Source organism: Harpegnathos saltator, unplaced genomic scaffold (assembly GCF_003227715.2).
Source record: "Harpegnathos saltator strain DR-91 unplaced genomic scaffold, Hsal_v8.6 scaffold791, whole genome shotgun sequence".
In the NCBI taxonomy this organism is placed as follows: domain Eukaryota; kingdom Metazoa; phylum Arthropoda; class Insecta; order Hymenoptera; family Formicidae; genus Harpegnathos; species Harpegnathos saltator.
The window spans coordinates 130,001-153,964 of record NW_020230639.1 but is presented as its reverse complement, the minus strand read 5'-3'; the positions used below and the strand labels follow the sequence as shown (position 1 = coordinate 153,964).

General features: G+C 43.3%; 3 protein-coding genes across 6 annotated transcripts in view; 1 reads left to right on the top strand and 2 right to left on the bottom strand.

Annotated features, from left to right (window-relative positions):
- Positions 1-3,950: 3,950 nt before the first annotated feature.
- LOC105189093 (uncharacterized) lies at positions 3,951-11,414 on the bottom strand. Its single transcript, XM_025306627.1, has 9 exons — positions 11,099-11,414; positions 9,947-10,481; positions 8,845-9,848; positions 7,830-8,697; positions 7,157-7,506; positions 6,378-6,759; positions 6,023-6,090; positions 5,135-5,811; positions 3,951-5,050 (listed from the first exon to the last, which is right to left on the bottom strand). Exons 2-9 carry the CDS (start codon positions 10,397-10,399, stop codon positions 4,755-4,757), a joined length of 4,098 nt encoding a protein of 1,365 aa, XP_025162412.1. The 5' UTR covers positions 10,400-10,481; positions 11,099-11,414; the 3' UTR covers positions 3,951-4,754.
- Positions 11,415-12,379: 965 nt separating this feature from the next.
- On the bottom strand, positions 12,380-19,125 carry aux (cyclin-G-associated kinase). Its single transcript, XM_019844100.2, has 7 exons — positions 18,949-19,125; positions 17,055-17,116; positions 16,399-16,984; positions 15,262-16,058; positions 14,448-15,173; positions 13,045-14,253; positions 12,380-12,881 (listed from the first exon to the last, which is right to left on the bottom strand). Exons 1-7 carry the CDS (start codon positions 19,070-19,072, stop codon positions 12,774-12,776), a joined length of 3,612 nt encoding a protein of 1,203 aa, XP_019699659.1. The 5' UTR covers positions 19,073-19,125; the 3' UTR covers positions 12,380-12,773.
- Positions 19,092-23,964, top strand: part of Atg7 (Autophagy-related 7) — a 5,528-nt gene continuing 655 nt past the window's right edge. The window contains exons 1-9 of one of the 4 annotated variants that reach the window (XM_019844103.2): positions 19,092-19,248; positions 20,628-20,774; positions 21,239-21,365; positions 21,552-22,029; positions 22,180-22,499; positions 22,592-22,892; positions 23,075-23,425; positions 23,580-23,695; positions 23,810-23,964. The exon at positions 23,810-23,964 is cut by the window's right edge and continues 143 nt beyond it. In XM_019844103.2, the coding sequence (XP_019699662.1) occupies positions 20,678-20,774; positions 21,239-21,365; positions 21,552-22,029; positions 22,180-22,499; positions 22,592-22,892; positions 23,075-23,425; positions 23,580-23,695; positions 23,810-23,964 (1,945 nt within the window). In that variant the 5' untranslated portion in view covers positions 19,092-19,248; positions 20,628-20,677. Of the gene's footprint in view, positions 19,304-20,240; positions 20,346-20,627; positions 20,775-21,137; positions 21,366-21,551; positions 22,030-22,179; positions 22,500-22,591; positions 22,893-23,074; positions 23,426-23,579; positions 23,696-23,809 lie in introns of those variants that run through there. The other 3 variants (XM_019844102.2, XM_019844101.2, XM_019844104.2) reach the window with 3 other exon arrangements.

Here is a 23,964-nt window from a genome sequence, read left to right as displayed (position 1 = left end):
CGGTCCTTACCAAGTGACAAATCAAAAGGCGCATGCTGAAATGAAAAATCTACAACGCGATACATACTGATTGGTGTCTGATCGTACGGCGATATACTCTCGAAGATTTTTCTGAAACCTGTCGTTACGAATTAAGAACCAAAGGCGCGTTCAGTTGGTTTGAAATTATTAAATAACGACTGAAACTAAAAAGGAGAAGGTATACCGAAGTATTAGTATGTGATAATTGAGAAAAGGCGTAACATTTAAGCGTAAACATTTTAAAATAAAGATCGTACTGCAAGAAATCACACTGAATACATAACGACATGTTTCACGTACAGAGAAACAATCAAGAGTCATTTAAAAAATGTAAAAATAATCTCAATATAAGATATAAACTCAGACATGCGGATAAAGGAATACTTTGACAGCAACACGGAACTTTTGCATATATTAATTCATCACTTAGCATAGGATAGGACCCGTTCGTTAGACAATATTAAATAGTGGTATTACTTGGCAGGATTTTAAAATCAACGTAACAACAGTTCAAATTATGGCAGTGCTTTGTAGAATCATCTTATTGCCCGTTGAGTGAATGAATTAATTATGAATACGCCGTGAATCAACGCGACAATGGCAATGAGGCGTTCGCGTGTAAACTATGCGCGTGTGTGATGTAAATCCGAGAACTCAACTTGTTAAAATTGTCGTTCCTCGAGACAACGGCAACGGATTCTATATATCTGTATGATTGAAATGCGTAACCATGTGCTGTCGATTTCTACGAGTATTCGCGTTTCCTTTCGTCTCTTACTAGACGAACCTACTCGCGATCTTTCGCGGTGCGCGATACATGCGGATTGTACTTGTTTTCCCCTCGCATTATCAAGAACAATGCGCGATGCTATCTTCGTTTATGGAAAGAAAAGAGCGAATGCACTACCACGCGCGCGCGGCCAAGAGCATTGCGCATTGTGAGTCTCTTTTACGGAGCGAGCGAGACGCATGACGCATAGAACGAACGAAATTGTGCATTGTTATATAGGCCGGTAACTCCATATTTGACACAATATTAACACTTTGCGCATTTTGCAAGGAGATAATGACAAACACCTTGAGATGCGTCCAGAGAATATCCGATAAAACATATCAAATAGGAGAGTGGAATCTTGATATATTAATATGTTGTAAATGTGTGTGTGTGTGTGTGTACACGTCTCATCACAACATCAAATGTCTCCAACATTTTCGCAGAGTAATCTTGAAAACACATCGTGGTCGCACTCTCAAGGTTGCACCTGCAAGTTCAAAACACCTTCCCTCTCACTTGCATCTCGTTTGCTCGTCATTATCGCGATGCAACGTACTTGGAATTATGGATTCATTCATTCATCTATCGTAGCGAGACGTCTGGAAATGTTTGTTTGCGACCGTTCCGGAGATTTCGTGCGCCAAAGTGAGATCTTTCTCAGAAACGACGACGCAACTGGCGATAAGTGTATTTTGCTCTTATCTTTCCGCGGGCACGTGACGTCTAACAGGCTCTTGTTGGCGCACAAAGAAGTAGGGGGCTCGACCTTTAATTCAGTGCAATAGTGTTTCTTTCAGGTATCTTTCAGTATCTTTTAGGTTTCTTTCAGTAGAAGACACGTATGTACAAGGATGAGATCCACGAGGGACGCCGGGACTTACCGCCCTCCGAGACGCTTCACGAGAACAGAAACGTGCAACGGAAACGGAGAGCAGAGCCCTACTGAACCAAATTACCGGCTGAACCCACAGGTTTACAAAGAGAATTACAGCTAAAATTAATTTAAGTCTATCTTTGATTCCTTTTTAGGCGCGGGTGACTCTAGACTGGCCCCCTATGTTTTGTATCTTGATCACTTCCTGAATTAATCGCGGCGTCACGGAACACGCTACAGAGCTCCGCTGAAACGCGCGCGCACTTTTCAGCAACAAGAAATTTCGGAATGCGCGTGCAACTTGCTCTCTTGAAGCTCGCGACGCGACGCGATAATCTAGAGTGGTTCGGATAACGGATAACCCCGAAGGAAAAGAAAGTCCGTTCGCGAGAAGAGGGTCACCACAGAAGAAGGAGAGAGGAAAAGCGCGAGGAAGCGGGTTTCGTTTATGAGCGAGCTAAGGTCCGAAAGTTGAGTCGAGTGACGCGTAAAACGTAAGCGAGAGGACGAATGTACCAGGTTGCGAGCGCGGAGATTGAATACGCAAGAAAGACAGAAAGGAAGAGAGTAACAAAACGACGGTGAGTTCTGTTTGCTAAACGCGATCGGTTTTTCAGCGTAATCATTCAGGACACTTTCATCGACTGCGGTTCGCCGGCGCGCGCATTCATATCACACTGACATTGCACGCGCAAGTGTACAACCAAATCTCTCTCTCTCTCTCTCTCTCTCTCTCTCTCTCTCTCTCTCTCTCTCACAAGACTATCGACCACGACTACTAACAAAGACAGTGACATTCTCTAATTACCGCATGTGAAAGTGTAGTCTACGATACTCTACGCTATTACCGCTGCTACTGCTCGTCTGCAGTTAGTAGTAGCATTATCATACTCGCTGCATTCGGTGATAGTCGCGCGTACACTCACACGAAGATCATTACTCGTTAGTAAGAACTCGACAAGGGACTTAGTCGTTAAGTTTCCGAATACAGCGTTTTTTTTTCTCTTTCTTTCTACCGAGAAAACTACGAAAACTAAATGTCTATCCTCTAGTATAATATAATGTAGTGAAATATTCGAGTACAGTAGTACTATAGTTATGAGTCAAGTATTTTGGGCGGATACGACTACTTCTAAGGCCTCGCTCATAAATTTCAGGTTTATTTCTCTTTCTTCTCTTCTCTCTGCTTCTTGTTTTTTGCTTTTATCCCTTTTTAAAGTAATTAGTCTCAAGTTAGTCTCATACATCCACGCTACTATATCTAAGTTAAGTAATAATTAACGAGGCTAGACGAGAATTCGCTCTGTTTCTTCTCATACATACACACACACACACACACGCACGCACGCACGCACGCACGCATACACACACACACACACATTCTCTCTCTCTCTCTCTCTCTCTCTCTCTCTCTCTCTCTCTCTCTCTCCCTCTCTCTCATCGAAGTGAATTGAAAGAATTCATATACGAAGATGGGACATGCACATCGATCAGTAAATAACAATTATTCAATTCCGATAATGTTTCATTTACAATTCCTGAATGAAAGTTCACCTATCAGTCTAGTAAAACCGTCAGAAGTTGTGTTTTCGCGAAGTCGCAGCGAACGATCGCGCGATTATCGCGTTAAACAACGATAATCTCTGATTCTTACTTCACTAAAAATGCATATGTTACATTAATAACTCTCACGTAAACGTAAAGCAAACTATCATTGATCGACTAAGTTGTCACGTGATACCGAGCTTTTGGCACTGCTTCGTTAGGAAATGATCGGGAGATCCGGCTGCGACATCTGTTTCCCCTTCTCTCTCACGTACTTGCCGGACCTAACTTCCGGTATCTTGAGTTTATAACCCATTTGCTTTCCTTCTTTTACGAATACACGTTTTTAGACTCGATTAAAATTTCATCCGCTACTGATTTCCCCCTCTTCATTTCGACAGGCGGGCGATAATTGTGTAAGATTATGAGTCTCGCAGTTAAGTGGTCATTCTACGCCGAGAGTCCATCGAGCGAGTCTCTCTCTTTCCGTAGTCACAGGCATTAAAGTGGCAGTATGCAGTCCAATTCGACGAAATTCAGCGTTTCTCAACTTTCGCGTAATAATCAAATGGCAAATAGATAAATAACCGACAGCCGACAGTTTGAGTTTGTCATCGTTTTGTCCGAGAAACATTCTCTATCATATTTACAATGTCCGTTTCGGCGAGATGAGAGAACAATATATATATATATATATATACATATATATACATATATATATGTGTATTATATATATTATATATATATATATATGTGTGTAATCTGTTTTGACGTATATTTACACTCCCCAGAGCGACAATATCTATATCAGTGGATGCTGTAGCGCGTTTCGCGTTTAATGAGTTGAAAAGTCGATAGTTCTTTTTTTCTTTCTGGAGGAAATCCCGTGTATGTCGTTACGTGCGACCACGATAGAATAACGGAGCGACACATGTATATATGCATGTGCGCGCGCGCGCGCGCGTGTGTGTGTGTGTGTGTGCGTGCGTCCGTGGATCGTCGAAAAGTTCAGAGTTGAGAAACGCTGCAGGCGTTGTAAGATCTGATATACCATAGCGATCGAGAGAGACTCACCCGGGCTGCCGGTTAATGTAGAGTTAAAATGCCAACAAGAAAATATCTTAGTATTCGTATGTACCTCGCTACCTATTTAAGACATCTCTACTAAAGTTTATAGCGCACTTTTGTTCATCAACGTATCCTATATTATCAATGTACGTAACAACATATGAACAATTAAAGAGAGATCTCTCCCCTGTTTCTAGTCCCGACTGTCTGTCTCCTGCCGCCCTCCTACCTCACGCACAAAACTGTCCTCGTGTTCGAAATGATCGTGTGTATGTCATGTGTGTCTCTTCTTCGTGACTTCTCAACTAGTTAGTATTTTCTCTTGATAAACTGTATCGGATTCCTCTACAAATTGACCTATAATTCTGATATTGCTTAAATCAATTAAAGCCCCTCAGAGGCTTAGAGCGCAATTTTCCCTCGAAGCTGTCGCTTTCAAGAACTCTCTTAGCGCGAGAAGGGCTCTTCCTATCAAGGAGGATGCAAGTCGCGATGGTGAGCCCTGGCACTTATAACCGCCTTTAGCTCGGACTTGAGCTGATTTTTCGTGCGCTCGCTCACCGAACCGCCACCCACTGCTGGCAAGGTCAATCTCGGCGACGGCAGGTCCACCATCAGCTTACCGTTGTCACGATTCTCGTGGCTTCTGGCACGTCGTATTGGTTTCTTGATCGGCAACGTGAACTCCTGCTGGCCGTTGTCCTGCTTAGTACTGGTCACGGAAAGAGTCATCTCTAGATTCAACATGTACATCGAACCACCAGCACGACCAGCGCCGCCGCCGCCGCCGTCGCCGTCGCCGCCGCCGCCGCCGCCGCCGCCGCCGCCGCCGCTGCCGCCGCCGCTGCCGCCACCGCTGCCGCCACCGCCGCTACCTATGGCCTCTGACGACCTGGTAAGGTCGTCTATGGTACCGGAACCCCATTCCCGCGACAGTTTTCTGCCTACGGCAGAGGTGAGTTCGCTATTTGGCGACAATAGCGGACTCTTCGACGTCTGATAGCCAGCCGAGTGCGGCGGTCTGAGAGTAGCGAACACCGGGAAGGACTGGCCTCGCTTGGCCGGACTTCGGAAGTATCTCGGCGTCAGCGCACCGCTCACGGAGGAATCACCCTTCATGACGACAGGCGTACCTCCGGTCGAATCACTCCTAGTGGGTGCCAACGGACGCAACGTGGCACTCCCGCCGAAGTGAGAGCCGAGACGTGGCGGCGGCGAGCCGCCGTCCCCGTGACTCAGTCTACGGCCGACCGTCTCCAGCGGACTTCTCGCGCGCAGATTCGTGCTGCTGAGCGTGAACTCGCGCGGCTTTATCGGTGCGTCCAGACTCACCGGTGACAATCCGAGGCGCGACACCGAAAGGTTGGTGGAGCTTCTGCTCTTCTCCGAACGCTTAGGACTACGCAACATCAGCGGGCTTTTGCTGCAACTTCTCTCTCTGCTTTTCTCCAACTTCTCGTCCTTCTCTGTTTTTGTATCCTCAGTTACTTCTGATAACATCTCGATTTCTTTGTTTTCTCGTTGAACTCTGGAAAACACACGAGGGGAGGGGGGGTTACTTTGGGGGTAATATTGATGCACAAATTCCTAAAAATTGTTCCTTGTTTGTTTGTAAAAGTAATTACGCTGATCAATGGCGATCGTTAATTGCAGATAAAAGTCTCAAGTGAAAATTACTTAACCGGTAAAATAGAACAGTCTGATTTGCCGTAATGTCTTAAATTCGAATTCTCCCTTACGTGCGAACTTGCTGGATCATCTCGAAGAACTGGTCTTTACGTCTGTTACTTTCATGTGCGTGTGCCTTCTAGAATATGGAAATGTGGTAGATATTTAGAAACCATCAGGCAGGCATGTCGTCCAAGTTCGTAAACCTAAGTCTTGCAATCTAAGTCTTGAAGGGTGGACAAGCACCCTTCGGAAAATCAATAATCGATCTCGACTTTGCTCCACTTTATTCATTACCGATTCCAAGATAACTGAGATAAAAGTCAACAAGTCTCTTGATTGTCAAGATTCGTGTTCACGAACTTTCGGATTGTATCTCAGTATATCTCAGTATATCTGTATACTCAGAGTGTCAAAGGCACGTACTCGTTTGACGCTCTTCTGGAAGAGCGATGCAAACTGGCCCTGCCGCACTGTGTGCACCAATTCACGGGCAGCGTGATGCGGCGAGACCAGATCCTCGCAATTGATGAACTTGTACAACTTCTGCGAGAAGAACATGACGTGGAGACTGCGCCAGACAGAGTCCTGCGGTTTGCGTCGCAATCGCGGCAGCATGTACTTGTAGAACAAGTGCTCGCCCATCAATATGATGAGGCCGAGCATCAGGCCCATAAAGATGAGCCAAAACACCCCGGCTACAGATGCTACTCTTAGCGGTCTGGGTTGGTCACCCGGGTCAGAAACATCCAGCATCCATACCTTGTCCATACCTTGTCGATCGCCGATACATGGCAGAGTACCGTACCTGTGCAATCGTCTCGTTTTATACGCGAAGAGTCGTGAATACACCTCGCACACATCGACTTGAGGATTTTAACGCGCTCGACACTGCGACAACAGCCGATGTGTGCCATCGATGTGCGTCTAATGCGATTTATGCGTAAAAAATATATAAAATCAATATATATATATATATATATATATCTGACAGGCATCAAACGGTAAACACGTTTTTCTATTTTTGATACTTATATTGTTCCGGCCCAGTCTGTGTATTCTACATGACAGATTTTATTTACTACTTAATATATTTTAGTCTAACGTAATTATCACGCTCCCGTTATCGCGCGAATAAAAAGAAAGTTTGCGCGTGAACCGATAATATCGATTATCCAATTTTTGCGCCTGTTTGCGCGACTCACCATTTCTCCTGCATAGCATCGAGCAAGCCGTTGCTCGTGTAATTCGCTATTATTTTAGACATGCTCTCCTTGAGCGGATGGCCCTTAGTGAGCGCGATCGCGTAAGTGTCTTCGTTGATGGTGTCGCCGATCTTCTGCAAACGGCAGCCTCCGTCGATTCCTCGATAATAATCCAAGATCGGCGTGTCGGCGATCAGGATGTCCAGGCTGCCGTTTCTCAATCTCTCCACACCCTCGGCGACGTTCGACAGGGAATAACGAGCCATGTGGGACCATAATTGCGGATTCGCTTTCTGTACGTAGTACTCGGCCGCGGATGCCCTCGGCGCACCGACCCTCTGCGACAGCAGCTGCGCAACATGACACAACACCCTTTAATGCATTCTTACAAGATGCTTGTATTCAAACAGCTAAGTACCTGAAGACAGAGTAAATATTCTTTGTAACTTAAAAATTAAACATAGAATATTCTTGTAATAGGAATAATTAATAGAAATATTTTTTTACAATGTATAATTATAAGATATAAACACATAGGGAGTTACAAGAGAGATGGATGAAATATCAAGGTATGATTAATTAATTAGAATCACAATTGGTCACCAATCACACATATAATAAAATATTAGTCATTTCATAGAAATATTAAATGATAGTGAAGACACACACTCACGCTTTTATCGTGATAATTGCTCCCTCCTAAGTGAAAAAAGAGACCGGCTATGAGGGCAGCTATATTGGCTGTGTACGAGGCTACAAAGATAACGGAGAAGCCGCCCCAAATATTGATGAGGACCTTGTTAGGCCAGGATTTGGGGGCTTTGAAGGCGACGAGGTGGCCACACAGCAGGCCCCACATTACCCACAGGGCGGACGCCAGAGAGAAGTTTTTACTGCGTTGCCTGCCCCAGGGATTCAGGCCGAACGGACTTACCCACTCGAAAATCGCAACTGCCATCGCGGTGCCGTTCAATGAAAAGAACATGACGATCCACAGTTCCGGGCTAAACGGGAACAGGAACGCGAGTAGCGATATCTCGGACCGTAACTTCGGCGCCGTGAGGAAGCTCACGCCGCTAAAGTAGTACGGCGTGGTGAAGTCCACCACTTCGGCCCGATGTGCGGACACACTTATGGATGCGAACGCCAATTGCGCTCGACCAGCCACGAGCTCGCCCATCACGCCGTTCCATGTGCCGTTCCTGCCGTTCCGTTTGCCAAACAGACCGTCTTCGGCCAGGTACAGGTTGAAGCGGAAGCCGAGCTCGCGTGCTACCAGTGTCAGCAGGTCCATGCTGAGGCCGTAGCAGCACGCTACGGTGTCACCTTGACGACAGGTTAGACCGCGCAGGCAGAAACCTTCCTGCAGCTCCGTCACCATAGTGAACGGTGATGCCAGCGCGGTCACTATGCGATACACTGGCATACCGATCCTCTCGCCACCCTGCTCGAGATACGCCGGTACGATGCCACCGCCTGGCCAAAGTATCGTGTCCAGGCGCACTTCTTTGCCGCCCTTGATGGTACCGACCTTGGTCCACCTGTGGAAACGTCAACGATATCAAACAAGGCTGCTTCCGAACTGTGAGCAGCCTTAACATAATATTAACGTATATTAAAATAAAAAAGTTTATAAAATGACGGTTATTATATATTAATATACGTTTGGATGAGAGATCGAGTTGAACCTTAATTGAGTCTTATTCCCGGGAAATCTGACAGCTTGCAGATTCAGCAGCTGGAACTCTGCCTTATCCTTGGAGATCTGTCTCATGGACTTTCTTAGCTTCTTCGTCAGCGTCGTAGATACGTTTTGCCGAGCGTCACTCATCAAGAACTTGGCGTTACGTTCGGGGAAGCATTCCGGCACAAAGTACTCTTTGAGCTGCGTCTCTCGCAGTCGACTGATCCTCCCTTTTGTCTCCAGGAAGGTCTCGTCCAGTGCTTGCGACGTTTCACGCAGCATCCTAGACAGTATAGTGTCGCCACCCATGATCTTGATGCCGGACGGTCTGAGCGCGAGCATGCCGACCGGCATGAAGCTCTTGGAGTTGAGTTCCTTGTCGTTGGTAAACCTGGTGTCATCCTCTTCGTCGAAACGAAAGCTCTTGTCTTCCCGTTTGCTCACCGTTTTCTCGTCCTTCCATCTGTATTCCTGCAGTCGATGTATGTCGTTAGCCAGATTGGGCAACGGATTGAGCGATAGTCCTCGTTCGTTCGACACGATATTTGTCACCCGCTCGAGTGGCGTCTTATCGTCCGTCTCTGCGATCGCGGTCCTCTGGCTGTGGAGGATGTGCGAGCTGATGATATTGGGCTCGTTGGGTCGTAGCTCTGCCTTCAGATCTAACCACAGCCATAAGAATCTGCCCGAGAGCATTTCGAACTTGCCAGCAGCCCCAAGAATTTTCCGCGCGTTAATCAGGTCGCAGGCCATCACTACGACTCCGCCGCTACCACCCTCCTCGGCCACCCGTCTCAGTCGCAATCTCAATGTCCTGTCGTTCGTTGGTAAGTGTATAATCGCGCGTGGTGTCAATGTCGGCTGCAGGAGATGGGTCACTGGTAACAAGGTGGTGTCGATGAGGAGGGTGAACGCGTGCCAGTTAGCCCGATACATTAAAGCGGCAGCCGCGGCTCCGACCTCTTTGGAGCTGGAACCTATGCGATTCTCAAACCGACCGAGATTTCCCTGTAATCATTTGCAGCGGTTAGTTATCGGCAGAAACGGGCAAGCGGCTGTGACCTTTTGGCGAAACTCGAGCATGCACGGACCAGTATAGTACGAACCTGACGGAGAAAGTCTTTGTGTGTAAATGGCAACCACAGAGCTGGTAGGTTCAAGGCGGCAGCAGCCGTGACGAGAAATCTAGCTGCCGATCCTCCCCCTATAATAAGGCTTAATACTGTCTTTCCACCTTCGATGTCTGTACAAAATTTGTTTAACAGTGTCAAGGGATATGACAAGGAATCCGTCATGGGTGTCATCCTTGCTTCTATATACGACACATCCATGTCCGCGTGAAAAGATTCCAGTCTCGCTTCCTCCCATGCTCTCTGTACGTCTGTCTTGAAAGGAGTCTGAGGCTGAGTTAAACATACCACTATCCGCCACGATGCGTAAGACGACCTCAGCCGAGCCTTGGCAGCTCTGAGAGACTTAGCAGCATCCGCAGTGCCGGATACTAGCACAGAAGCCCCTAACAAGAGGAGAATTACCACTCCCGTATAGGAACCGGGCATCTTCCCCACTTTTCCTGTACACTTCCCTTCCTCTTTTTCTATTTAGCTTTTCTCACGTGCATTGTCACAGCGTGGATCTAATCTGCAAATGACACATTGCTATTAATAAGCAAGCAAGTAAATCTTTTTATGTGTTGCTATTACGAGCACTCAGTCAGGCAGTCATGCTTTCTATGTACAATTTTACAAGCAAAACTTGTGTATACTTCTCTCTCTCTCTCTTTCTTTTTTCTCTTACATAATTAGATGCATACGACTGTTAATACTCATAGAAAAAAATTCTTATATCCTCATAACTGAGAGAGATAATAATCTTACCAAGCAATATAAAAGAATATCACATGAGAGAGATATCTATATATAATTATAATATAAAATGATAACTAAAAACACGCACAATTCCAAGCACGTAACATGTATATTCCACTGAAATCTCCCTCTAAGTTGTGCTATCAACCCCCGTTCCGCAAAATATTCTTACGTTACATTTGCCGAGAGAAGGATTTCAGCCGTAAGGGCTGATGATCTTGCTCTACTTTTTCTTCCGCAAGTGACATCCCACCAGGATGACCTTCTTGGCACAAGCGAGCATACACATTTCGCGTGAACGCAAATGCACCTTGGCGAGAGATTCCAGTCACACTCAAAAGACGACGCGAATGCGTTTCGCGAGAGTACACAAAACAGAGACGACCTTACCTCTTGGCGGAAGAGATGGAAGGTCGCGCGTCTGGAGGGGGTTTGAGAAGAGCACAGGGATCGCTTTTTGGCCACCGCATAATAGCAATCGATGGGTAAACCGTGTCGATCGCCGCGAGGCGGCCGGTCAATTGGTCCGTGTTGGAAGACAGGGACGAAGAGCCGTCACTTGTCCACCCCCGGACGATCTACCCCGTGCGTAACGGCCATTTTCGAGCAGCCCCTCCCTTTAAATTTCACCCCTGTGGCCTGCGGTCCACGCGAGCGCGCTCAGCCATTCTCATCTATTGCGCCTGTCTCGCTCACTCTCTCTCTCTCTCTCTCTCTCTCTCCCTCTCTCTCTTTTTCTCTTTCTCTCCGTATATGTGTACATGCGTGTGCATGTGTGTGTCTCGCGCGTGTCGAGTGTGTATAACGGCGGCTCTTCAACAATACCACTAACACTCGCGGATTTTGCTGACGCCCGTTATAAATGTCTCACGACGTCCTGCGAATTAAAAAAGAACAGATTTCGCGAGCTTCTCTGATGCGAGGTCTCTCGGAAACGGCGACCTGATTTCGAGGAAGGATTCTTCTTTGGTGCAACGTAAGATCGATCTTTTTTCGAGCGAGACGTCAAGGAAATAATGGCTCTCCACTTGTGAGAGATTGAAAATGGTGAATAACGTTATTTATGAACTCAAAAGCGAAACTGACGCAGGTAGAGATTTATGAAACTCGGCCAGCAGCTCTCGAAATATAAAAAGAACAGATAAAGTTTTTCGATCTTTCGCATCGATAATAAAGCATTATTGCCCAGTTGCACCAACATTAGTTTAGTTTTAAGTGAGACTTAAATATATCTCTGTCTTTATTTATTTAAGTAAGAAAGAGAAAGATAGACTTGTGTGTAAGTCTCACTTAAAACCAAAATAATGTCGGTGCAACTGGGCCTAAGAATAATAAATTAATGTAATAAGAAATATAATAAATTAATGTAATAAGAAATATAATAAATAATTAGAGAAATAAAATCTTCGAAATCAAATATCAACTTCGATAGCGGTATTCCGTATAACTGAATTTATCAAACAAATATCGTTCATCACGGTAATTTCAGCAAAAATAATTCTATGATGTGTCTCTCAGATAATTCGAAATAATATAATATCTATCGATTTGTTACGATTCTCGTTCCACGTGCGACGTTCTTACGTAGTCAGGAAACAAAGAGATATTGCAGATAGAAATATGGAATACCGGAATCCCTTCTCATTCCAGCGACAAAGCAGAATGCTTCTCTTTCGACCGGAAAATATCTTCGTATATTTGGGATCTTCTTTTTTTAATTTACATTTGAGTTATATACATATATGTTACGCCATACTGTCATAATTGGGGGGCGTTTTCTTTGTTTCTTTTAACTAGGTTTACAAGGCGTTGAAACAATAAGGAGGATGCTTCCACGAAGCGCTGCTTTCATCTTGTCGTCGTTCATGACGATTATACTTTCTCCGTTCTTTCTCTAATAGCTAAAATAATGTAGTCGGAATGCAGTTACGCGGTTATCTCTCACAGATAACGAGATCCCCCCTCCTCCCACGATCCGCTGTTCTCCTGTTCTTAGCTCCCATTCCGCTAGGAACTAAATTAATTACAGAGACAGGTTCTCGATAACAGATAACGGGGATTAAAATTAGCTAAATAGATTTTGCTGCGACGCGTCGTTCTCGAACGTGCTCCACGCGTTGTTCAGCTCCATGAAGATCAACTTTGCTATATTCTCGTTCGCCGTGCCCGCTTGCTGCAACATAGAGACGCACAGATTTACATTGTAATCGAGATCACGCGTTTTGCATCACCGTTTAAACCGCGAGTCTCATCAAACGGTTGATCAATCACTTCTCGAGTACAGAAAAGTACGGAAAAAACAATCGTAGGAATCGTATTTGCACGAATTCAGATACCTTATCCGGATGCACAGCTAAACAGGCTCTTCTATATGCTTTCTTCACATCCGCCGCCGTGACCAATTGATGCATCTCGCAACGCTGCCACCGGTCAGCCTCCGGCCACAGAACCGTGTGCAACGAGCACAGCAGAGCGCGCAGATTACCCTTCTTGCCCTCGGTCCATTCCGCGATCTTGAGCCGGTCAGGATCCATCGTCTTGGCCGCCTCCACTTTACGCATCTGATTTATTGTCTTCGGACTATCTTTCTCAGCCTTGCGCGAGCTGAAAAAGTTGTATCCTTGACTGCCGAGTAGATCCTCGAACGCGTCGCCGCTCGATTTCTCCTTCGTCGTCTTGTTGCCGAACACGTCCGCGTTGTTGGCCGCATCGTTGTTAGTGGTAGCAGTGGTGGTGGTGGTGGAGATGTTGGATTTGTGCATATTCGGGCTAGAGTGGATAGGCGTGCTCGCGGGCGCCGGGCTCGCCGATTGCGGTGTGTTCGAATTTTTCGGCGTGCCGTTCCAGCTGGATGTCAAACCGGCCCCTAGCGATCCCGCAAGATTCGCGAAAGGATCTTTGCTCTGCGCGGCAAAGTTCGGCACGCTGGCGTTTCGCGGGAAGTTCTCCTCGGAATTCGGACTCTTCATGTTGTTCGGCTTGGAGCCCGGCGCGGAGAGCCCACCGATGAGGTTGTTCGCAGAGTTACCGCCTAACGGGTCGAAGAGGAAATCATTCACCTCTTTAACGTTGGACGTTTGACGTTGGCCGAACAAGAAGTCGTTCATGTTCAGGTTGCTGTTGTTAGCGACGTTGCTCTTCGCGGAGTTGTCGTGCCCGAACAGTAAGTCCCCGTGGGAGCTATTATTGATTAAAGGTATCGAGTTGGCGGTCTCGATCTGCGTCGTCGGCAGGCCGAAGCCGCTTAAGAGATCATTTTCGTTCTGACTAGAACTAGAGAATATATCTAATCCTGGATTAGCCGCGGCTGCGGTGGGAGTATTTGAGGTATTACTGCTAATGTTGTCTGGCATGCCAAGATTCAGCAAATCGGCCTCCTGAAAGCTATTTTCCTCGTTCTTCGCTGTTGCTGCTGCTGCTTCTTCTTCTTCTTCTTCTTCTTCCTCTTCCTCTTCTTCTTCCATCCGGTTCTCCGTCTGTTGAAGTACCTCATGTTGCGACCCTGCATCGGTCTCGTTCGACAATACTGACGGCGTGCATTGGCTCTGCAATAACGTCGGAGCGGTTATTGTAAAGTTACATTTCTCCCGCATACTTAACGTCACTCTGCAGGATATAATTATACAGGATAATTCACTTTAAAAAGAATAGGGTGTTGTGTAAATTACTCAATACAATCTAAATCAATACAATTGCAATTGTAATTGACTTCTGTCGTACACACGACAAAACATTTTACCTCTTCCGGGCGAGAAGTGGTTCTGAAGTTCTCCAGGGTCTCCTCCATTTCCAGCGTTGAGCCGAATAACGGATCTGGCATAGGCTTGACGCACGTCTCCGCCTCCCACGGTGCCGGTATCCTCGACAGCTTCGAGTTCTCTTCGCCTATCATGACGTTCAGCACCACGCAGAATTTGCCGCCGATATCAGGCGCATCGTCCAAGTCGCGCTTCTTGAATGTCAAGGCGCTCTCGGTGATGGGCACGTAGCCAGTGTGGAAGTGCAGCGAAGCGATCTTGATGCCGATCACACGACCAAGCTGCTGTCTGGCGTGGTACAACACTACAGTGACGTCGCCGCGCACAGCGGCGTCACTGAGTATCAGGCAGACTTTGCCCTCCATCATTCCGAACAGCTTCATTTCTTCGTAGTTGGGCTTCTTCGTCGTGAAGACTAACGCGCCGTTGCTGTAAATCTCGATGTACGGTCTGCAACCGTCCCTCGCCCTGGTGAACAGCGGCACTGGCTGTATCACGATGGAGCGGAGGATCAGCGGCTTGGTGTGCGGACGTGTACCGTTACTCAATAGGCTCATATAGTTGATGCTACGCAACTCCGACGGCTGCAAGTGTGGCGGCTGGCAACGTCTGGTCGTGAAGAGCGAAATTGCCTCGTCGGCGGTGACTAAGGCGCCGCAATGAATCAACAAGGTGCACGCCACCGTAGCGCTCGCACGGTATCCATCCTGGAAAGATAAAACGTGAGCTGATGAAATCGTCGGGCATTTTCGCAGTCGCGCTCGACCTCACCCGCGAATTTATCGACGTACTCACGGTGCAGTACAACACCACCACGTGATTGAAGTCGGCGTTCAGATACTGATAGATATCTTGGCAGATCTGGTACAAGGCGAACAGCATTGGGGCGTTCGATTCAGAAGTGGCGTAAGCGAACGAGCAGTCGACGTGTTTGCCGGGAAGCCGCGAGACGTTTGGCCGACCACGCGACAGGTTGTACAGCTGTATCTTGGCCGGCGGCGGGTGTCTGGCTTGCAAGAAGGCTCTTACATCTTCCACATGATTGGCTCGGTAGGCGGATTCGATCCCATCAGCTGGGTAAGGCATGATGAGTATGCGTGACGTGAGGTAACTCGCGTCCAGCTCGGTCCTGGCCATACTCTGCTGAACGGTGTGCATCACTTTGCTGGAGGTATCCTTGAGATTACGTAGAATGTTGCCGGCACCGCCCTTGATTGAGTTGAATAGGCCTGTTCCTTGAGCCGGCGGTAGTTTGGATACCGCCGCCGTCTGCACGGGCACCGGTCGCGGAGGTGGCATCGCCACTGGAGGATTAGGACGGGGCGGTGGAGCTGGTGTACTCGTCGGCTGCGGTGGTGTTGGACGTGGTGGTGGTGGTGACGGTTTAACTGCGACTTCAATTCGCGACGGTTCTCTCGGATCAAAGTTGTTCGACTCGGCGATCGCCGCCAAGCGTTCTAACAGCGTCGCTGTTGTCAGCCTTTGGATGGGCGACACTTGCAAGCACCCTTTCACCAAATCATGCAGACATGCGTATCGCGGATTGGGCGGTAACGGTGAATACTTGCCGTTCACAATTGCTAACTTGTTACCTGCGAGAAGAGAAAAATACATTAGTTTCGACGTTTCGATACAGGAAACTGTGTGATACATTTTCAAGTAATAATAATTTATAATAACGGACATTTGTAATAAAAATGGTTAGTTTCAATCACGTGTCTCTTTTATCTTTATCGAAAGCGTTTTTAGTTTTAGTTACGATAACTTGATCTATGTGTATTTAACAAGAACGATTATTGTGCAATTTCTCTCATAGACACCTCCATGGATTCACTGTTACTTTTAATTCCGTAGATTCTATAGTGTGTTCTATTTCTATAGTGTGATTCTATTTAATTTAACATTCAATGTAACATAATTACGTTGTCTTACCTTCTGGAAAAGGATGTCGCAGTGTGATTAAAGAGTACAGTATACATCCTAGAGCCCAACAATCCACCGGAGGCCCAATTGGTTCATTGTTCCACGTGTCCATCATTTCTGGGGCGCGGTACATAGGGGTCGTGTACTTGGCCATCTGGTCCTCCAGGGTGGCGCGTTTTTGAGCATTCCATGACGGGTTCGGTAGTATCTGCTGGGTCGAGGCGCTACCGAAGTCACAGAGTTTTACAAGGCCGTCCCTCCCGAGCAAGAAGTTTTCTAACTTAATATCCCGATGTACGAACGGTTCCGGCTGCTGACTGTGCATATGATGCACCGCTCTGGTCGCTTGATAGGCAATCTTGCACACCTGGGCAAGAGTCAGTGTGTTCGCGGACACGCTCCTGAGTATATCGGCCACGGTACCACCTGGACATAGCTCGGTGACGACCAGGTACTCGTAACCCTTGTGATTTTCTCGCTCCAGCCGTTGCGCGTACAAATACTGGATAACATTCGGGTGACCAGACAGTCTTTTCAGCGTTTCTATTTCCTGTATGATAGCTTTGTTCGCCTCCTCGTCGACGGCAATAAGCCTCTAATCGTGAAAGATGGCCCAATATTAATAGACAACGATTCATATTGCATTTGTTAGTGAGAATAATTACCTTAAGCGCGTATTCTTTTCCCGTCGCAACATCTTCTACCGCAAACACCAATGCCCATCCACCTGTTGATACGACGTTTGCCACAAATTATCTAAATGTTAATAATGATACATAATTCGATTACAACAACTATATTACATATTTCTCGCTCATGTTCTCTTATCATGTGCATAGGAGCATTACTTATGCAACAATGTATAATTAAATGTCGTTATTATTTTATAAAATAAGGCACAAAAAAGGATTTCAATAAAGATTTAAGACCGTTCCAAGGATTAAACACACAAGAGTAGAAGAACAGTAGAAATACAAAATACATATTTTATCATGTTTTTAAAAAAAATTTTATTTAATCAGTGGAATAACAAAATAATTAAAACCACACTTTATTTGATATGTATTAAATGTAATTTATAGAATTTATTGAGAAGACATAATATATATACATATATATATATATGTATGTATGTATGTATGTATGTATGTATATATGTATATATGTATGTATGTATGTATATATGTATATATGTATGTATGTATGTATGTATGTATGTATGTATGTATGTGTGTATGTATGTATGTATGTATGTATGTATGTATGTATGTATGTATGTATGTATATATGTATATACGTATGTATGTATGTATGTATGTATGTATGTATATATGTATGATGCATGTATGTATGTATGTATGTATGTATGTATGTATGTATGTATGTATGTATGTATGTATGTATGTATGTATGTATGTATGTATGTATGTATGTATGTATGTATGTATGTATGTATGTATGTATGTATGTATGTATGTATGTATGTATGTATGTATGTATGTATGTATGTATGTATGTATGTATGTATGTATGTATGTATGTATGTATGTATGTATGTATGTATGTATGTATGTATGTATGTATGTATATATGTATATACGTATGTATGTATGTATGTATGTATATACGTATGTATGTATGTATGTATATACGTATGTATGTATGTATGTATGTATGTATGTATGTATGTATGTATGTATGTATGTATGTATGTATGTATGTATGTATGTATGTATGTATATACGTATGTATGTATGCGTATGTTCATTATATATATATATATTATTTGCATTATCATGTTTATTATAGAAATATATGTAACTTATGCATATATTCACTCAAAAATGAAGGTTTATATCTAATGCACATAGATTGTATAGAAAATATATTAAACAGAAAGTTCAATCTACTAACTTAAATAAAACATCACACATAAAATAATAAATATATATAAAAAGCAATATCAATAACCAATTCTTTGTGTAAATATGCCAGTTAGTTAAGATCTTAAAATATCATTAAATAAAAATCAAACAACATAGAATTACATATCAAAGGATAAACGATTAGAGAGATGAAAAGAGAATACAAAGGTTAAACAAACGCAATCTTGGTTTAAAGTGCACGGTGAAAAATCGTCTGATAAGTCAACAGGAATGTTGAGAAACATTTGTCAATATTGCGTAGGAATTGGCAGCCTTCAACAGTATCGAGTCCGCGACCGATAAAGCGATGATAGAGCACGAAAGAGAAAGAGATGACGCGCGTGAGATAAAAAGGCGAGAATATAATTGCCCGCAGCGTGCGCGCGTTTGGCCGCGTGTCAAAACACACGTTTGACACATGTCAGGAGGCGGATGCCGCGCGAGATCCAACATGAAGTCGGATTCAGCTTTTTTCCCTCTGGTCGCATCGACGTCGTCGCGTTTTGTGCGGACATATCGCGAACATCGCGAACAATATCGTCCACTTGAATCGCATGAGATCGCGATAGGTGGTGTCGCCCGAGAGCCCTGTGATTTGAAAAGCGTTCCGTGCACCATGCAAAGATAGACTCACCCTCAGCGATCAGTCGTGTTACCCTCAGCCTCACATTGTTGATCTCCAAAATCTGGCCGACGTACTCGTTGCCGGCGGTGCCGCCGTTCAGGTAACCGAGCGCGGACCTCAGATAGTCCGACATATTTCCCTTGGACTTCCCTCGGTACCTCGGGACAGCCCGTTTTCACAGTCGCGCTGCAGACAGCCGATGCCGTCCGGCCATATTGGCGCGGTGATGTCATCTGCGCACGCAGCTCAGCTCAGGTCTGTAACGGCGTCTCGGATGCAACTTCAGACGTTACTTCGGTCAAGTGAAATGTAGGTTGGATTGTTCATATGATAGATTCAGTAGGAACAATCTAGTGACTGATAAGTATGATTATTAAACGATTTGTAATCACAATTAATGAGTGACAGAAAAAAGGTGGGGCGAAAGTAGGCACCGATTGAAATTATCGATTAATCAATAATCTCTCGCGATCGAGATTGAGGTTAACAGATTAATTCTTGTGCGTATGTTGCGTAATAATTGTAGAAAATATAGATTTTTTTATCGACGTCGTTTTCATTCGAGAGATACTCATGGAGTTGAGCAGAAATATCTCCGTGTAAACAACACTGTATACCTTTCTGAGAAGTTTATTGGCGCCCTTGTTCGCGTATATACTCAACGTCCAACCGCAATGTTGATCGCGAGTTGTGAAATCTTTGTGTCCTCGTGGTCTCAGAACTGCGCGTTTAACTTTCCTATTTCGCCCTACTTGCTTACAGAGCGTGTACACGGATTGCAATTACTGACGAGGAAATTTTATTCGCTCGTTATACTTACGTGAATACTGAAAAACATGGCACAACAAACAATGTCGGGCAATGGCCTGTGGGCCCAACTTTGTCAGAATGAAGTTAGCTTTAGGCCTTTGTCTTGAAAAGAATTTGAAAGTTCGAAGTTATCCCCTTCAAAATAGAATTTTATATCTCATAAAAGCAGAGGTTCAAAAAGAGAAGAACAATATAACTTTTTAGTTAAAAATTCAGCATCATACCAAGTACAAATAATTTCCACACGAGATAATAATTTTTATTTAATACGTGCTCACTCTCTCTCTCTCACTCTCTCTCTCTCTCTCTCTCTCTCTCTCTCTCTCTCTCTCTCTCTCTCTCTCTCTCTCTCTCTCTCTCCCCCCCCCTCTCTCTCTTTTTCTCTCTCTCTCTCTCTCTCTCTCTCTCTCTCTTCTCGCTCTACAGATTGTGTAATTGGTTAATCGGTGTGAATTTAATAATAAGACAAATCTAAAATAATTGATATATGGAATCTAATATCACGTGATATGTAGTTTTTTCCTTTCGTGGCTCTATGTTATCTATCTACATGCATATATATTCTTCGATACGCCTCTCTACATATATTTTACGCAGTACATAAATAAGTCGATAAAATAACAGCGAACGTCGATGAGTCGTAGAAATAAAATAAAGCGCAATGTTATACAATTAGCATTCTAATGAAATGAAATGCTTTCTAGTAGAGAAACACACTATATTTCTCAAAATTAAATTAGTAAAATAATATTTAGCGATAAAAAATCAATTCGGCTCGCATATTGACACATATGTCAATATGCGAAATTATATTTTAATATTTGTGAAATTATCAGAGAGGCAGCTTTAAATATAAATCTATCTTATTTCGAATGTAGAAAGTGCTAAAAAGTTGAATCAACGAAATGAACAGATCTCTGGGCGCAATATGTTCCATCTGAAAATGCTTGGTTACGGATGTGAGAGCATCGATGAATATTGCGTGTGTGTAGACTGTTGGCTACGTAATTCGGAATTTCAGGGAGGTGTGTATATATGCGTACTTGTTTTGAAGGTTTGCAGTTCGCTGTCAACGTATTTATGTTCACTGCATTCATTAATGTAGCTAAGATATTGAGTTCTAATATGAAATTCTAATACGAAAGCTAATATGATGTTTTATAACGATGATAAATCCGCGCTCGTTCCAACCTATCAAGTGTCAGTTTTGAGTATGATGTTATATAGTAATAATGAAATGTATGTCTTCTCCATATAATTTATATATGCTATTTGTAAAACTTTTATTTATAGCAAAAAGAAATATCACAGTTATTCTTATTCATTATTTTAATTTATCGTAACAAATTGTACTTCAATTGTATTACAATCTCTCTATGAACTTACAGCTTGGAGTAAATTATTAAATAAATAAAGATGTCATTCGAAGAGGTGAAATTCACTAAATTGAAAACTTTAACTGATTCAAGTTTCTGGGCAAAATTTGCAGAATTGAAATTGGAAAAATTAAAGTTGGATGAAAAGTCAAAAATACATTTATGGGGCAGTTTTCCTCTTCAACCAACGAGTGAACCAGAAACTAAATTATTGATACTTGACTATGCATCGTTTAATGAGTAAGTACTGTATAAAAATAATATGCTTTCTTTTATATAGAGAACAAATTGGTCCGAGTTTAAATATATTCTATAACTTAATTTATATTAGTCATTAAGGATTAAATTTATTATATAAATCATATCAATGTATATCATGTCAGTATATAAATATATGAGATAAGCTAATATTTAGATGAATTTTAGAAATGCAGAGACAATGGGTAATAATGTAGCAGTAGCTTGCAGTGGCTATATGATTAATACAAATACTTATGAAGCATATCGTCAAATAAAGCCAGAAGAATTTATTGATACTATGGGTAAATGTATTACAGACAGTATCATAGATGGCACAGCTTTACAAGAGCCCTGGCGACTTTCAGTATTCTTAGTGCTCGCGCATTCTGATCTCAAGAAATATCAGTTTTATTACTGGGTTGCACATCCAACACCTTTCTCTCTGCCAGAGATTTACTTGACCGAGCCATTAAAACTAGCATCTAGTGAATTTACAACTGACCAAATAAATAAATTACATAAGGGATTCCTTCAGCTAGATGCAAGATCAAAGAATTTCTTCTCAGTATTTGTGTCTGACAAAAGTGATTTAAGCATTGCTAACTTATCGAAAGGAGTGGAATATGTAAGATCGAGTACTGATAAAAAAGGAGATTCAAAACAGGTACAATTTGTTAAGTTAATATCACATGGTATATATATATATATATATAATGGCAATTTTTCGTTAATACAGTAATTTTATTATATATATCACTAACAAGAGTCAGTACTAATAATCTGAAAATGATAAATTTATCTTTAATTGTACCAGGCAAAAAATGAAGTATATTTTGCGTTCTACGATCCTTGCACAAGTGCAGAACCTGGATGGCCCTTGCGAAATCTGCTGTGCCTGTTGCTGTTCCATTGCACTACATTTTGCCTTACACAAAATATTAAAATCTTGTCTATGAGATGTGATAGAATGCAAACGACTGCTGTTGTATATACACTTAGAATCAAAGAACACACAGATGTGGAAGCTATGAAGAAAGCTATTGTTGAAGGTCATTTGGTGGGTTGGGAAACTGGTGCACATGGAAAAATGGCTCCTATGATCGCGAAATTATCTAACGTTATGGATCCGACTAAGTAAGGCTTTCAAATTTCATAAATCACTCGAAATTATATTACCAAGTATGAAGTTTTACAAGTTACTCGTTTGTGCTTACGTGTTACACTAGACTAGCAGAAAGAGCGATCGATTTGAATCTAAAATTGATGAAATGGCGCCTTGTCCCTGATCTAGACTTACAAAAGATCAGTGGTCTACGATGTCTTCTGTTGGGCGCCGGTACATTAGGATGTTCTGTGGCGAGGATACTCCTTGGCTGGGGTATTAATAATATTACGCTCGTAGATAATTCCACTGTTTCGTACAACAACACAGTTCGTCAAAGCCTGTATACGCACAAAGATGCGGTGCAACGTCGATATAAGGCTCACGCCGCGAAAGATGCTTTACTTAGGATACGTCCTAACATGGTAAGTCTCTTGTATAGTTATATATATTACAAATATATAATTTTCTAGCAAGATAATAATCATCAGAACTTGAATTGAACAATTAATAAAATGCAAAGATGGTCAAGTACTTTCGCTTTCTAAATAATACAACGTACATTAGAAATTTTATTACAGACATTACTTAATATTTAATGCTGCAGGACGTGGAAGGTGTCGTTTTGCATATTCCTATGCCTGGACACGTGGTCGGTCAAAGTATGATGGAGAAGACCGAGGAAGCTGTGAATAAATTGCAAGAACTCGTGCAGTCCCACGACGTGGTGTTTTTGCTTCTGGATTCACGAGAAGCCAGGTGGCTGCCCACTCTTTTGTGCGCCACGATGAATAAGATAGCTATCAATGCCGCTTTGGGATTCGATTCATACACAGTACAGCGGCATGGTACGCGCGATGTTTCCGTTCCTCCTTCATCCAACATTTTGTTAGTGCAATATCCTGAAGGGCAGGATCTCGGTTGTTATTTTTGTAATGATGTTACTCAACCCGGAAATGTAAGCACACGTTTACTCTTTATTTTAAATATTATATATAAATACGAGCACAAAACTATTATAAAATCTTTATCGTGTAAATATCAATATTTTCTAATTTAATATACACTATGGCTCGATCTTGTGGAATGATTATTTATATTTTTACTTCCAGTCGCAATCGGACAGGACACTTGATCAACAATGCACTGTTACTCGACCGGGATTGTCACAAATCGCCGCGGGCTTGGCGGTCGAACTGCTTATGGCAGTAACACAACATCCTCAAGGGTAAGATACAAATATATCATATATATTGCTAAATTATATAATTGTGCTTTTCCGATAGTTTATTTTACCTGTATAAATTTGTTTACTTATTCAACATATCTTTATGATTATTAGAATTTCAGCTAGAGCACTTACAAGTAACAATACAGATGAACATATAGAGAACAAAGATAATCCGTTAATAGGAATATTGGGTGGTGTACCTCACACGATACGTGGCTCACTTTGGGGTAATGATATGAAACTGACGGTCACATATCGATTTGCAT